The sequence below is a fragment of the Muntiacus reevesi genome, chromosome 8, assembly GCF_963930625.1.
Source record: "Muntiacus reevesi chromosome 8, mMunRee1.1, whole genome shotgun sequence".
Lineage (NCBI taxonomy): Eukaryota > Metazoa > Chordata > Mammalia > Artiodactyla > Cervidae > Muntiacus > Muntiacus reevesi.
The window spans coordinates 75,378,513-75,393,156 of record NC_089256.1 but is presented as its reverse complement, the minus strand read 5'-3'; the positions used below and the strand labels follow the sequence as shown (position 1 = coordinate 75,393,156).

The window sequence follows — 14,644 nt, the reverse complement described above, 5'->3', positions numbered from 1 at the left end:
CATTCCAAGGTCTGTTTTAAAAGGTATCTCTTTGCTTTATTATTTTTTTCTGTACTCTTCAGAAAATGTGCTTAAGGAGCATGTTTATTTGTTGGGGTAAATAAAGGGTTTCATCTCCATTTTCAGTGATGTAGATAGTACACGTAGGGTTCACTAAAACGGTATCTCATTCCAGTTTGTTTAGATCACACCTTCGGACAGGACTGCAGTTTGAGCTGTGAGGACTGCATGAATGGAGGCCGATGCCAGGAAGGAAAGAGTGGGTGTTCCTGTCCCGATGGCTGGGGAGGCATTCTTTGTAATGAAAGTAAGTAATTCTTTGGAGCATTGGTGGAGAGTGATGAATTCTCCTTTTACTGCTGGTGAACTACTGATGATGAGTTCTTTACATGTGTTCTCCCCAAAATGTTTTAACAAGATTAAAGGTTGATATGGATGGGAAACCAATTTATTTGTTGTGCACAAAGAATGTCTATGAAGCACTGAGGTTTCAAACTGAACATGTGATTAAAATGGGAAATTTTGTGTTCCCTGGGAAACTTGATGTGCTATCTCTTGTTTATCCGTTGAACATGAAAGTTAATAAAGGATCCTAATATCCTCAGCCTGTAAAAATCCCTCCATCTAAATAAATCATTAGGCCCTGGCAAGCTACTCCCCGTGAAGAAAAAAAAAGTAAAATGATTTGTGTTATGAAGTATAGTTAATGGAACTGCTTGACTGTTGCCTCTTTTTGTTTGTGTTTTCTTATCTTTTTCTTTAAAACTTATGTAAGTATAGGCAATGACAATTTTAAGATTTTTATATAAGCCTCTCATGAGATAATGTCAGTGATTTGTACAATAATACCTCCAATAAATGTTTTCCTTTATATTTTAAAGGAGGTATATTTGCAGGTGCTAAAACTGCCAAGTAATAAAACTCAAATTTATTGACTACCTTTATTTCCTTTTTCTCTTTTTAAATTTCTGTTATAAATTTTTAATAAAAGAGTTTTCTTTGTGAATGGCTTGGAAGATGGTATGAGCAGATTTTTCTTTTGAAGCCCCTGAATATGGGAAGAAAGAGCACAAATATTGTTTCTATTATGAAATATAAAAGAAACAAAACCTGGATTATAACATAGTGAAGTGGTTTCCCTAGAATTACTAGTTAGACTGCTGAGGACTTTCCTCAAGCATCACTCTGATCTTGTCTCCCTGCTGCCCAAACAGCTTCAGAAGTGTCCCATTTCCTGATACATAAAGCTTACGCTTCTAATCTAGTCACTGACAACCATCTATTATCAGGCCCTCATAAATCCTTCTCTCTTTTTATCCACAGATCTGACCAGCTTATTATTTCCAGCAAACTAAACTAGTCACTACTTAATGCTTTGTACTTTTCAGCTTTGTGCCTTTTGCTAAACTGCCATCTTTGTCCATTGCCACTTATGGCATGAGGCTTTATTTGATGGCCCTAGTCTAACAGCCATTTATATTTCTAGTGGGTTTAAAGCCTCTCTCTCTCCTCTTTGTCTATTTGTCTGTCTGTCTGTCTCCATCAGATTCAAGTTAGCTCTGCTCCTCTTTTATTTCCCTTGCTAGCTTGGGAGCTTATTTTCCCAAATTGGAGGCTCCAGTGCATGAATGAATGAAGCTTTGTATTGAGACATCCAGCCATACTGATCAGCCACTTGATATAGTCAACTGTATAAAATGGATCAAATAAATTTGGGACTTCCCAGGTGTCTCAGTGGTGAAGAATCTGCCTGCCACTGCAGGAGACAGAGATTTGATTCCTGAGTTGGGAAGATCCCCTGGAGAAAAGAATGGCAACCCAACTCCAATTTTCTTGCCTGGGAAATCCCATGGACAGAGACTGGCAGGCTACATACAGTTTATAAGATTGAAAAGAGGCAGATACCACTGAGCGACTAAGCACACACACACAAATCAATCTTGCTGCATGACTATTAGGAAGTAAATGTTCATACACCTTATTGTAAATTTTGTTGGTAAATATGTGTCCTCCACACCCTTGATCCATAACATGTTAGCATGAGAAATAAAAGTAGAAATCTATTGCAAATCCATGAGAATAAAACATGTCTGACACAAAATTAATATACAAATGTTGAAAATGAACTTCCTGATAAAATGAAAATAACAAAACCCCTTCTTTGGTTTTGGAAAAACTTGAGATTCTTTAAATGTTCACATGGTCCTATAAAGGGTAGGAAAACAGAAATTTATATCTTCTTTCAATTTTTTTCTATAAAAATTAAAACAGAGCAATCCAAATTGGAAAGAAAAAAATCATGATCACTAAATATTTAACAAAAAGGGAAAGTGAGGATATTTTCTTAAAAATCCCTATAAACTATAAAAATGGAAATGGCCAATCATTCATCACTAATATTTCTAAGAGTACCAGCTCTTCTTATGCAGCAAGAGACATACAAAAAATTCTTCAGGGATCTGGAAAGTTAGTTTTCCCATTGGTTAGATCTTCTAACCCAGTATCTTTAGTGGTCTATAATGAAAACGTCTACTTGGATGTTTTAGGAATTTCTCCCAGTAGTTACAAAGGAAACAACTAAAAAATTACTGCATATTAATTTTAACAGCGCACTTTAGGACTCCATTTCTTTTAAAGAGATTTCATATTGACTATCTTATTGTTATTGTGAGGGATCTATCCAGTAGAAAGAGAAGACTAAAGTATTTTCATATAACAAATGAATGGACTATGTATTACATAGAAGGGAAGATTCATGACTTTTTCCAAATCATCCAGCTATGGTTTGGGACATGTTTGGTTTCAAGTTTTCTTCTCTAGATAAATGCTCTCTTTGATGTTAATGAAGTATTTAGCAAATCCATGATCTTCTGGATTAAGAAAGGGCAACCCACTCCAGTATTCTTGCCTGAAAAATTCCTTGGAGAGAGGAGCCTAGCCCTGGAGTTGCAAAGAGTCAGACATGACTGAGCACTCACATGCATGCACATACTCTGTGATACCATATTCTTTTTGTGGGAAAGAAGACCCTGATGCTGGGAGGGATTGGGGGCAGGAGGAGAAGGGGACAACACAGGATGAGATGGCTGGATGGCATCACCGACTCAATGGACATGTGTTTGAGTAAAATCCGGGAGTTTGTGATGGACAGGGAGGTCTGGCGTGCTGCAATTCATGGGGTCGCAGAGTCGGACACGACTGAGCGACTGAACTGAACTGAACTGAACTGAAGCAAGTGATAGTGTTGGTATGCTGATGTAGATGCCTTGCTGTAACCCAGATACTGTGCAAGCTACTTAAACTTCCTTAGCTTCATTTTCCAGATGTATATATATTTAAAATGTGCAGTCTTTAGTTGCTATAAAAATTCAAAGAGTTACTACATGTAAGTTAGTAATGCAGGTCTCAACCATGTCTGTTGCCAGTTCACTTCTTTATTACTCCTTTTTTTCCCCTTTCCTGTTCCTTTCCTTGTCATAGTAACCACAGGCTTGAAAGCAAAGAAAAAAGTGAGTTAGAAATCAAGTTTCCATATTAGCATCTGGAATGGTGTGGGGGGGGGTGGATAGAGGAGGTAATAAAAATGTAGTTTTATAGTATTTAGCCAATGATGATAAAATGTCAATTTAAATGGCTACTGAAATGATCTCAACAGCTGTACTTACTCAAGCTTAAAATCATAGGCATTTTCCACACTGTGTTTATTTTTAATGGAATACTAAGCACTTCCCCCCAAAACAGCAAACCAAAGAAAACAATTGCTTGTCTTCGTCAGTCTTGAGTGGTGCAGAATACCTTGGAGTCCTCAGGATAGTCTTAGTTACATTCATTTCTGGCTAAAAACACATGGCTCTTCTTTCCTACATTTTCTTCCTATTTTTCAAAATGGAAGATGCAATTTGTTTCTCATTAGGGTTAGTGACATCTATACAACAAAAATGTTTATGTAGTTCTGAAAATGTGAGGGTATGAGTTTAAGGAGCAAGGTAAATTTTGCATGTAAACCTTGTTAGCAGTTCTTTAGTCAGCATCATTTTAACTACCTGTACCAGTAATTCCCCCAGGAATGATGAACAGGCCAGAGACGACTCCTGCGTCTGCAAGTTCCAGAGATTTTAATTACCGAGAATCAATTCTAATAGACAATCTTTTTTCCCTCTCTGTTTGTGTCGCAATGAGGGTATTACACTGCATATTCACCTTCACTGTTTTCTCCATAGCTCGTTCCCCCGAGACCAGTGTGAGAGCGTTTGATGACATCTGTGATTGTCAGAATGGAGGCACCTGTGACCCTCTGACCGGGCGATGCAAGTGCCCCCCAGGGGTTCATGGGAAAACCTGTGGAGACGGTAGGGATGGCTGGTCCTGTGAGACAACTCTTTAAGTTCCTGAGGTTTCTAATAAGAAATAGAATAAAAGCTGAGTCTGTATTTTTCAAGGTGGGCTTTTCTGAAGACATAAAGGGCTCTGTGTGTGTGTGTGTGTGTATATATATACACAAGAGCATACAATTGCTTTGACTGATAAATGCATAACAGAACAAAATAAGTGGTACTTAAATCTCCAGCTGTGATCCAAGCAAGCTGAATCCTGATACAGATAAAGCCTTGTCTCATCCACTGAGCAAAACGTTGAGTTTGTGTGTGCAGGTTTGCACACAGGGGCTGGGGTGAATTGATTTGCTCTGCATACTAAAAGAAAGAAGAAAATGAAGCTCTTTGGACAAATCAGGGAAGATGTGAGATAAAAACCAGAAAAAGAAAGGAGAGGAGAGAGAGAGGAGAAATGATGCACGAAAAACTTACGAAATACCCATCCAATGAGTGCTGTGTGTGGATTTTTCATAGAAACCAATCAAGAAACCACATTTTCTACATGGACTGATAAAACACACAAAAAGAAACTGCTTGTACAGTCCCAGGAGCTGAAGGCAGAGAGTCATGAAGATGTAAGTCTTCAGGGATTGCCAGAAATCATGGAGAGTTTATTAGATTTCACAGATTGTAGAACTGGGGAGATAGAAAAACCAAGTTTAGTTTGCTCTCTGAGAGGTGCAGGAAGGCTCATGCTCACACCCTAGTTATTTAGCCCCCAATTTTTATTCATTTATTCAAATATATGTATTAAGTGTTGCAAGACACTGTGCCAGGCTTTATGATATGTTAAGAAAACAAAAATGAAACAAACCCTGGCTCTTCCTCATGGAACTTATAGTCTTGTTCAAAGCAGATATGGGTTACACATGTTGGTAGGTATTTCAAGTTAAATCTTGCCATGTGCTTGGAGGTTGAACCATGAGGGCCATGCAGACTGTGTGAGCCAGGAACGACTTGTAGAGAAGTGACCCTTAAGCCGAAGCATTCAAAATGAGGAAACATGAAGCCAGGCAAGAGAGAAGGAAGAGCGCTGCAGACTCAGGGGGCCACGTGTGACCCGACTCGCAAGTGAGAAAGAATGGGGTGATTTAAGGGTGCCTGAGAGGGATCTACTGATAGAGTCTAAGTCAGGGAGATACTAGTGCAATATAAGGTCAGCCAGCGCAGGGGCTCATTTCTTGTTACATTTGGAGTTTTTAACCTGACAGCAATGGCAAGTCATTGCAGAATTTGGGGCAAATGATATAAAATCATAGGGGTAGTTTTTAAAAGATCTCTTTAGTCTCTTGATTAATCAGATTAGAAGCATCTTACCTTTTACAGTAAGATGCTTTCTCCTTATCTTACGTAACAATAGCTCTAGTGAGGTTGGCATGTGGGCAAATATTCACTTTGTCTTTCTACCCTCCAGGATGCCCAAGAGGATTCTTTGGGAAGAACTGCAAAAGGAGATGTAACTGTGCCAGCAATGGCCACTGCCACAGGGTATATGGAGCCTGTGTGTGCGAGCCAGGGCGCTATGGGAGGTTTTGTCATCTGAGTAAGTCTGAGGCACTAAATTTTCTCTGTGTGTGAAGCAAGAAAGCTCAGAAAATTACTGAAAATATTTAATGTCAACTTAAAGAAACATCCAGCATCAGAGTTGTGAACTGAAGTTTTAATCAAGGTCTTGCTGAAGACTAGAGCCCAGGAGACAGCCACTCAGTTCTGAGGAAACTGCTTCAAGGAAGTAAGGGAGAAGCCAATTTGTTTATATATATTTGTATCCTCCCTTGAGCTTGCCAGGTGGCTCAGTGGGTAAAGCATCTACCTGCAATGCAGGAGATGCAGGAGAAACGAGTTCCATCCCCGAGTTGGGGAGATCCCCTGGAGGAGGGCATGGCAGTCCACTCCAGTATTCTTGCCTGGAGAATCCCATGGACAAAGGAGCCTGGTGGACTACAGTCCATTGGGTCACAAAGAATCAGACATGACAAGCGCTGAGTGCACATACGCACACTAGCTACCCATACTCATCTCATCTAATTTTAGGGTTGACTTAATTGGTACCACACCTGTTGTGTGATATTATACATTATTATTTATTTATGTAAAGTAAAATGCCTTATATATTATTAAGGAGGAAGTGCAATAATATGAAATACCCTGTACATTTTTAGTGTTATCACCAAGTTATATAAATCCATCTCTCTGTAAATATGTTAAGGTAATTAAAAAAAAAAATAAGACTCTACTAAAAAAATGTATGTTCTTGCTCAGTTGCTAAGCCATGTCTGAGTATGTGTATATATATATATATATATATAAACATATATATCAACATATATAAACATTTTGACAAAAGAATCTGGCTCTTTGAAATTCTTCCTGCGATATGCATCTAACCATCTAGGGCATGTTTTTCCAAAGCACAGAGTGCCTCATCCTGTTTTTCATCCTGAATTTCTCAGAGTTTACTGTTCATAAGCAGCTTCAATGGGTTAGGACTTAACTCTTGTGGAACAAAATGGTGAGCAGCACATCTTTGTTCTGTATTTACATCAGACAAAGGAAGAAAGTAGAAAGCATGGTGTATTTTATACAGTCATATTATATACATATCACAATTTTTGTTTTAGTCTTTATTTAGCCTCCTTACATTATAGAATCTATATTTTGATGAGTGAAAAAAAATATTCTGAAGTCTTTTTCCTAGTTAGTGTTTACCTTAATTATTGAGAGGAAGATGTTAATAGTTCATTTAAGTGGACATTCCACACTTTATGGAAATTAAACATCAAAAGTCCAATACACTGAGTTCTAGTGCAGAAGAAAATTCCCTGAAATGTCTAAATCATGCTGTGCAGTTTGCATTTGTGACCAGCAGTCACATCCTGCCAAAGGTGCAAGAAAACAGAATCACCAGTAGGTGTTTCAGCTCATCAGTAACTTCTAAGCTCTCTCCTACTGGGACAGCTCTGGGTGCGCACCTTAACATCCCACCTTGAAACAAGTCCTTGTGAACCTGAAACCGTCTGCACCTCACTCTCCCACCTATTCCATAGTCCCACCTTTAAAATCCTTCCTGAGTGAACCTCAGTAATACCTTGACCTATGTAAAATATCAGAGACCTTTCAGAGTCCTACATTGTATTTTTAGTTGAATGTCCATGGACCTTATCTCTTTTAGAAAAGGCATACCTCTTAAAAACAGAATAAGTAGTGAATTCTCCAATAAGAGAGCCAGTGAAGGCTTCATTGAAAAACAAGCCTGGGTCCAAAGCTCCAAAACTTTGACCACCCAATGGGAAGGACCAACTCATTGGAAAAGACCCTAATGCTGGGAAAGATTGAGGGCAGGAGGAGAAGAGGGCAGCAGAGGATGAGATGGTTAAATAGCATCACTGACTCAATGGATATGAATTTGAGCAAACTCCAGGAGATAGTGGAGGACAGAGGAGCCTGCTTTGCTACAGTCCATGAGGTCACAAAGAGTCAGACATGATAGCAGTGAACAGCAACAGCGTGAGAAAAGGTATGGACAAGGAACAGAGAACCAAAGAGGAGAGAGAAGACATGGGTAAATGAGAACAATGCAGGTGCTGACGATGAATCCCAAAGCATTGGATACCTCCTAGAACAAACCTAGAAACAAAGATAGCATCATTTGCGTTATTGTTCCAAGGTAAGAGGATTCACCACATTTTAAAGTAATAATTCTTGAATTTTTCATAAGCTAATATCAGATATTTTGGTGATAAACATTCAAATCATAACTCATCTGCTCAAAACTTTAAAAAGCAGATGGTCGTGGTGGCAATGGTGGCTAGCATTTGGAATGTGATCCTCTTTAGAAAAAACATACACATTCCAGGTCTTCAGGACTCTTACTGCTGAGACTTGAGGCTTCATTTATTAATGCCATTTGCCTGGCCCTAAGAGGCTTGAATTTGCAACCCTACATTAGTTTTCTAGTCCTGTCACAGTGAAGTACCACGAATTGAGTGTTTTAAACAACACAAATGTATTGCCTCATAGTTCTGGAGGCTGGAAGTCTGGGATCAAGGTGCTGGTGGGCCACATTCCTCTGCAGGCACCAGGGGAGGAAGAGCACCAGGCCTCTCTCCCCTAGGTTCCTGTCCCTCCTTGACCTGTGACAGCAGAACTCCAGTATTCTCATGGCATTCTTCCTCTGTGAGTGCCCCCTGTCCAAATTTCTCCTATTGATAAGGACAGTAGTCATATCAGACTACAAGTCCAGCCCACTTCAGTATGACCTCATCTTAATGAATTATGTCAGCAGCAGCACAATTTCAAATATGACCTCACTTAACTAATTATATCAGCAAAGACATAATTTCCAAATGAGGTCACATTCTGATGTACTAGAGGAAAGTACTTAAACGTGTGCATTTTTGGAGGACATGTTTCAATGCATGGCAAACACTGAGAAAATGCTAGATTGCCAACAAAAGATTTCTTCTTCCACTTTTTCCTTTTTTCCCTTCCCCAGTACTATGTTCTTAATATACTCAATTGTCACATTTAAGTATTCCATGGTATGTGTTGTCCACTGAACCCCTGTTCTGCATGCTGAACCAGAAAGAGTAGGGCCTGTAAACCGATCTAGGAAAATGAGCACTGGAGAGTGAGCAAGAAGTCCACATCAAGGAAGACAATAGCTCTGAAAGCTGCTAGGGGTTGGTGGGTCTAGGAAAAAACTCAACACTTAGAAGATGCAGGAAGGATGAGGAGGTATCATCCAAATAGGTTACTATTAACAGTGAAAAGGGGCCCTGTTGATAATTCTGTTCTGCTTTAAGGGGTAACTCTGTCTGTCCCTGGTAACTGAGACAAAGACCACCCTCCATGGTGGATTGTAACCACCACTTCAGATTACCTCTGCTAATAATAGCACAAATTAGCAGATGCTCATAATTTCCATCTATCAGAAAGTCAAGTGGTTTTTTTGTTCTTACCAAGTAGTTTTCCACAGGAAAGCCTATACAGGTATATAATACAATTTGAGCCTGGAGGGCACTTTATTTGAGTCCCTTAGACTCCTCTAATGTGGGAGAAAAAAGTTGTCAGTTATATTTTGGAAAGGAAATTGAAGCACTATAACTCCTCAAAAAGATAACTAAGATAATGGTACGTTTCCCTGAATGCAAAGGTGGGACTTTCTCAAATTAGAATTCCTGTGCTGACTAGCATACCTAAAACTCAACAGCACAGGGAAAATGATGAAGGAAAGGGAGGCACCATTTGCCAAAGATGTGGCCAAGATAATGGTGCTGTCAGGATGAAGGTTTGGGGTCATCTACATGATGTAAAATTATTGCAGATTACCATATAATGAAAGGGAATGAAAACAATGGCGAGCCTTCCCGTCAATGCTTGTCTATCATTGCCAAGCTGTGAAAGGATGGATATGGGGCCTGGCAGGCGTCAGCAGCCTTTGGAGAGTATAAACTGCAGGCACCAATGGAGCACATTGAGAAGCAATTTCTCTCCCAGAAGCACCAAAGCCTTTTAAGTAGTTCAGGCTTCACTGTTCACATCCAGTTGCCAAAAAGCACATGAATTGCTTGATTTGAAAGACATTTGTTTCCCTATTTTTTTGGCAGCCAGGATGATCCCCTTGTTTTTCCCATAATCAGGCTCCACAGAACTACATGCCTGTGCACTCACAATGTAAAAGGAACAAAGCATGGATTTCAGGTGACCGCTTTGCCTCAATCTGCTTGCAGACTGTCCCAAGGGGGTCTACGGAGCTGGCTGCTCTTCAGAATGTCAGTGCGTGGAGGAGAACACCCTGGAATGCAGTGCCAGAAATGGCAGTTGCACCTGCAAATCTGGTTACCAAGGCAACAGATGCCAGAGAGGTACAATCGGATGATAAATTTTCTTTCTTCTCTAATAACAATGCTCAGCTTTGGTTTAGCACCCTCCGATCATTAATTAGTTACTCAACCCCACCCAGATCCTTGGAAAATCAGTAAACTTTTATCAATCCCCCATTTGCAGGTGAGGAATCTGAGACAGGGGGGCAATAAAGCCATTTAACCTTGTCTTCTTAGCCTGTGATGTTAGCTGTCCCTTTGCTGGCTTGAGCAAGGGACGAAAGATCACATTGCAGAGAATCTCATCCTAAGAAGATGAGAGCTGGCCGATCACTTCTTTGAGCTGACTTAATCAAGTGAGGGCTGCTAACTTTCAGAGTGAAAGAATCATTTTCTTTACATCTAAAGCTGGGCAGCTCAAACAAATGCAGTGGAAACCATAGAAGCATTTTGAAAATTTTAAACATGATTATTAGTGTGCTCCTTTCTGAAATCTCTGTGAATAATTTCTTTGTAAATCTATAAATACAAAAGTTTGTGTGCAGCATAATTCCAATGATAAGTAACATGTATAGATACATGCATGTGTAGGTGCATATAAAATTTGGAAAAAGGTATTCCAAGATGTTAGTAACAGCTCTCTCTGGATTGTGGACTCAGGGAATGCTTCTCCTAAGGCATCTGCATGGCTGTCTCATTTTCTCAAAATGGATTGTGTTACCTTTTTAGTGAATCTTGTCAGTACCATGCTACTCAAAATTGCAACCTGCAAGTCTCCTTGAACTTCTGTATTTTTCCAAAGTGCTTAACATCATCTAACATACCATATTTTCTAATTATTATTATGTCTAATGTTTATTGCCTGCACACTTCCTGCTGGAAGCTGAGTCCCAACAAGGGAAGGGTAACTATTTATTTATTTTTTACCAAAGTATCCCCAGACTACTGAAACAATCAGGACATATAGAGGTTGCTCAATAATTACTATATTTTCTTAAATAAATATATAAATATGATTCAATAATTTTTATTCTTTTTCTCTTTGTTCTTTATTCTTTTTCTCATATTATACATTATGAATTAAGCAGTTCTTACTATTTTATTTAGGGGAAATTACCACAGTGTTTATTTCCTTTTAGCACATAGCAGATCTGAACATATAAGTACAGTTATCACAACTAATGGCAAGTGTACTTTTTGCCTGTGAAGTGATCCAAAGCAATCTTGTTTAAAATCAGGAGGCGATGATAGATTTGAATGGAAACCGTCATAATATTGGGTTCACTTACAGAGGCTGGGCCTGGAGTGGAAGGTTGTCCTTGACTATTGTATATTACACATTGCCCTTACATTATCATCTTCACAGGGTCTGCAGGGTTTGTCCAAGCTGACTGAAAGGGAATAAGGGTCTTCCAGGTTGACCTGTGACTGTGGACCTGGCTGTGGAACTAGAGTACGTAAACAAGATTTTGTAGAGATTAGGGCTTTTTCTGCAGCTGGAGGGACTTTCTAGGTAATGAGGAAGAGAACATGAGGGAACAGAAGGCTGACATTATACAAATGCATTGAACATGGTATAAGAGTGGGTCCCATTCCAATACCTAAACCTCCTTCTGCTTCAACTGATTATGAGTCAGCCCCTCATTCATTTCCCTACTAGAGAAGTTGTACCCTAGAAGTCAACACATAGGAGACAATATCATATATACACACCTGGGTAAATTTAATTTATTCTGATAACATTTTCTCAAAGCAACTGCTGAATATACTATATTGGAAAATGCTTTTGAGATTCCCACTGTGAAGGAAAATGAGTTGAAAGTATATGTAAATCAGCAAAATAGAGAGGTCACCATAGTCTCAGGAAAACATATTATTTTTTAATCAGATAACTTTGTCCAATTCTGATATTTTTGTCTAACCACAAAATGAAATTATGACTCAGACTGGAGCGGGTGAACAGGATCACCATGATTGGCAGCTAAAATGAAGGCAAGAAAAGCTCTCCAAGTGTTGTTCATGATGAAAATCAGGCCTGTTGTTCTTCTTTCTCTTTTTTCAAAGAGTGAAGTAGCCCAAGTGCTCCTAGAGCCAGGCATATCTTTAAAAATCTTGACTCCAGACCTGTGTCTAGATTGCAGATGAATGGTTAATTAAAGACTAAAATTGTTTCAATGGCACTAATGAACAGTCCTCTCCATAATCAGCACCGGGCCTTATTTAGCCCATCACTGATGACTTTTAAGAGCAGTAGAGCTAGTTCTACACTAATCTGTGAAATAGCAAAAAAGAGAGAGAGGAAAAAAATATCAGCATCTTTGCCTTGCCTTGATTAGTTTGTAGCCTGGGGTATTTTGGACCCCAGGTGCAAACAGACTTGACTGTGGAGGACTCTGGTCCAGCAAGTCTCTTGCGTCTCTCTAAGGAGGCCTGTTAAGCCTTTGTGTCACCATTAAAAGGACCGATTTCTTAGACTAGTTCCATATTGATGAAATTTTGAACTCTGATGGAACCCTAAGAGCCAGTTAATTGACATGAAAAGTGCTGAGTACTAGTAGTATCATCACAGAAGCTGAGTGTAGTGACTGACTGAGAGCACCAATTTCAAAAGCCAGTTCTGATTCCAATACTGACATTGCTACTTATTAACCGTGACCCAGAATAAGTCACTTAACCTCTCCAAGTTTTAGTTTCTTATGTAAGTGGAGATAAAGTTGCTATGTCATATAGGGATTTTTATGAAAATGTCAGCTAATTTATGTAAAATGCTTGGCACAGAAGAAGTGACCAACAGAAGCCAAGAATGGTATGAACATCCTAAAATAATTAATAATTCTGTTATTCAGAAGCTCTGCCCAAGACTTGAAGATATTTGATAGCCAAATTTGGTTTTATGTAACTTTCTATAATGATCGCATGTTTAAGAAAGTCTCACTGTTTTCCCTGTGTTAAAAGCATGCTTTCCACCAGGTTTCAAATTCCAGTGGTTTCAGTGGAGATTGAAACTTCTAACTGAACCTTCAGTGGTCCCTGCAGTATCAGCCATCCTTTTCTAGTTCAAGAACATTCAGCAAAGCAGCACAAGTCTCTCTGTCTCCCCCTTATACATTGCACAGTCTTGTGAAATACAGAAATTACAAACCTCTGGAATGATTATTCTGGCTTAGAAAATAAGCAAAGACTGGGAAAAGAGGGTTCAGGTGGAACAAATCCCAAGCACTGCACCTTCCAAGCTTCCTTTATAGATTACATCTCATTTCAGATCATGTTCTGTGCAACTGCCTCCAAAAATATACGTCAAAATTGCTTCCATTGTTACTGTCTGAGAAACCACGTTTTCAGCAAAAAGCCAGCCTCTGTATGTGTGTTTCCAAAGTGACAAGATATGGCCTCATGTTGATTTCTTCATGGATTATTTTGGAAGTGTGATAAATCCTTAGGAGCTACTCTGAATGTTTCTTTCTTTGCAGCTCAGTCACACACACACACACACACACACACACACACACACACACACACACACACACACACATTTTCCTACTCATTATTTAGGCAACAGCAGAAATCTGGGACCACCTTGAGATTTATTACAAGGTGGTAATAAATAGCTCCTTTCTTTCTTTCTTGTTTTATTTTACAAGCCTGCCCTGATGGCCTCTGGGGACCAGCATGCCAATTCTTCTGTGGACCCTGTGAGAATGGAGGTCAGTGCAACAAAGAAACTGGAAACTGTGACTGTCTTCCTGGTTACATGGGAAAAGCCTGTACCCTATGTAAGTTATTAACCTAGACTAGATGACCAGCAAATTTATTAAAGTTGCTAGCTTTATAAATGCTTTTTCAAAACTGCTCTGTGAGCTACAGTGTAAGAGTGTATGTTTTAATTATCTATTGTATTGAAAAACCTCAATATTTGGTACCAAATCCTGCCAACAACAACTTTGATTGTTTGGACTGATAAGATGATTCTCCCTCTTGTCTCACCTGCAGTCACTAGTGGCTGCTTCTAGCTAGTAGATCAGCTGGGAGCAGGGATATCCAGCCTTTCCTGTACATAGCATTTACACAAGGTTACCTTTGTCATTGTTCAGTTGCTAAATCATGTCTGACTCTTTGCGAGCCTGTGGACTACAGCCTGCCAGGCCTTCTTCTCCCTCACTATCTCTTGGAGTTTGCCCAAGTTCATGTCCATTGAGTCAGTGATGCCATTCAACTGTCCCATTCTCTGTTGCCCCCTTCTCCTGCCCTCAATCTTTCCCAGCATTAGGGTCTTTTCCAATAAGTCGCCTCTTTGCATCAGGTGGCCCAAGTATTAGAGCTTCAGCTTCAGCATAAGTCCTTCCATTGAGGATTCAGGGTTGATTCCCTTTAAGATTGACTGGTTTGATCTCCTTGCTGTCCAAGTGACTCTCAAGAGTCTTCTCCAACAGCACAGTTCAAAGGCAT

At 39.5% G+C, this 14,644-nt stretch overlaps 1 protein-coding gene across 1 annotated transcript in view; it reads left to right on the top strand.

The window, feature by feature from the left end:
* LOC136172965 (EGF-like and EMI domain-containing protein 1) overlaps nucleotides 1-14,644 on the top strand; it is a 559,648-nt gene that overhangs the window by 532,458 nt on the left and 12,546 nt on the right. Inside the window, exons 12-15 of the mRNA XM_065942121.1 lie at nucleotides 176-307; nucleotides 4,221-4,349; nucleotides 5,788-5,916; nucleotides 10,106-10,240. Coding sequence (XP_065798193.1) covers nucleotides 176-307; nucleotides 4,221-4,349; nucleotides 5,788-5,916; nucleotides 10,106-10,240 — 525 coding nt within the window. The remainder of the gene's footprint in view (nucleotides 1-175; nucleotides 308-4,220; nucleotides 4,350-5,787; nucleotides 5,917-10,105; nucleotides 10,241-14,644) is intronic.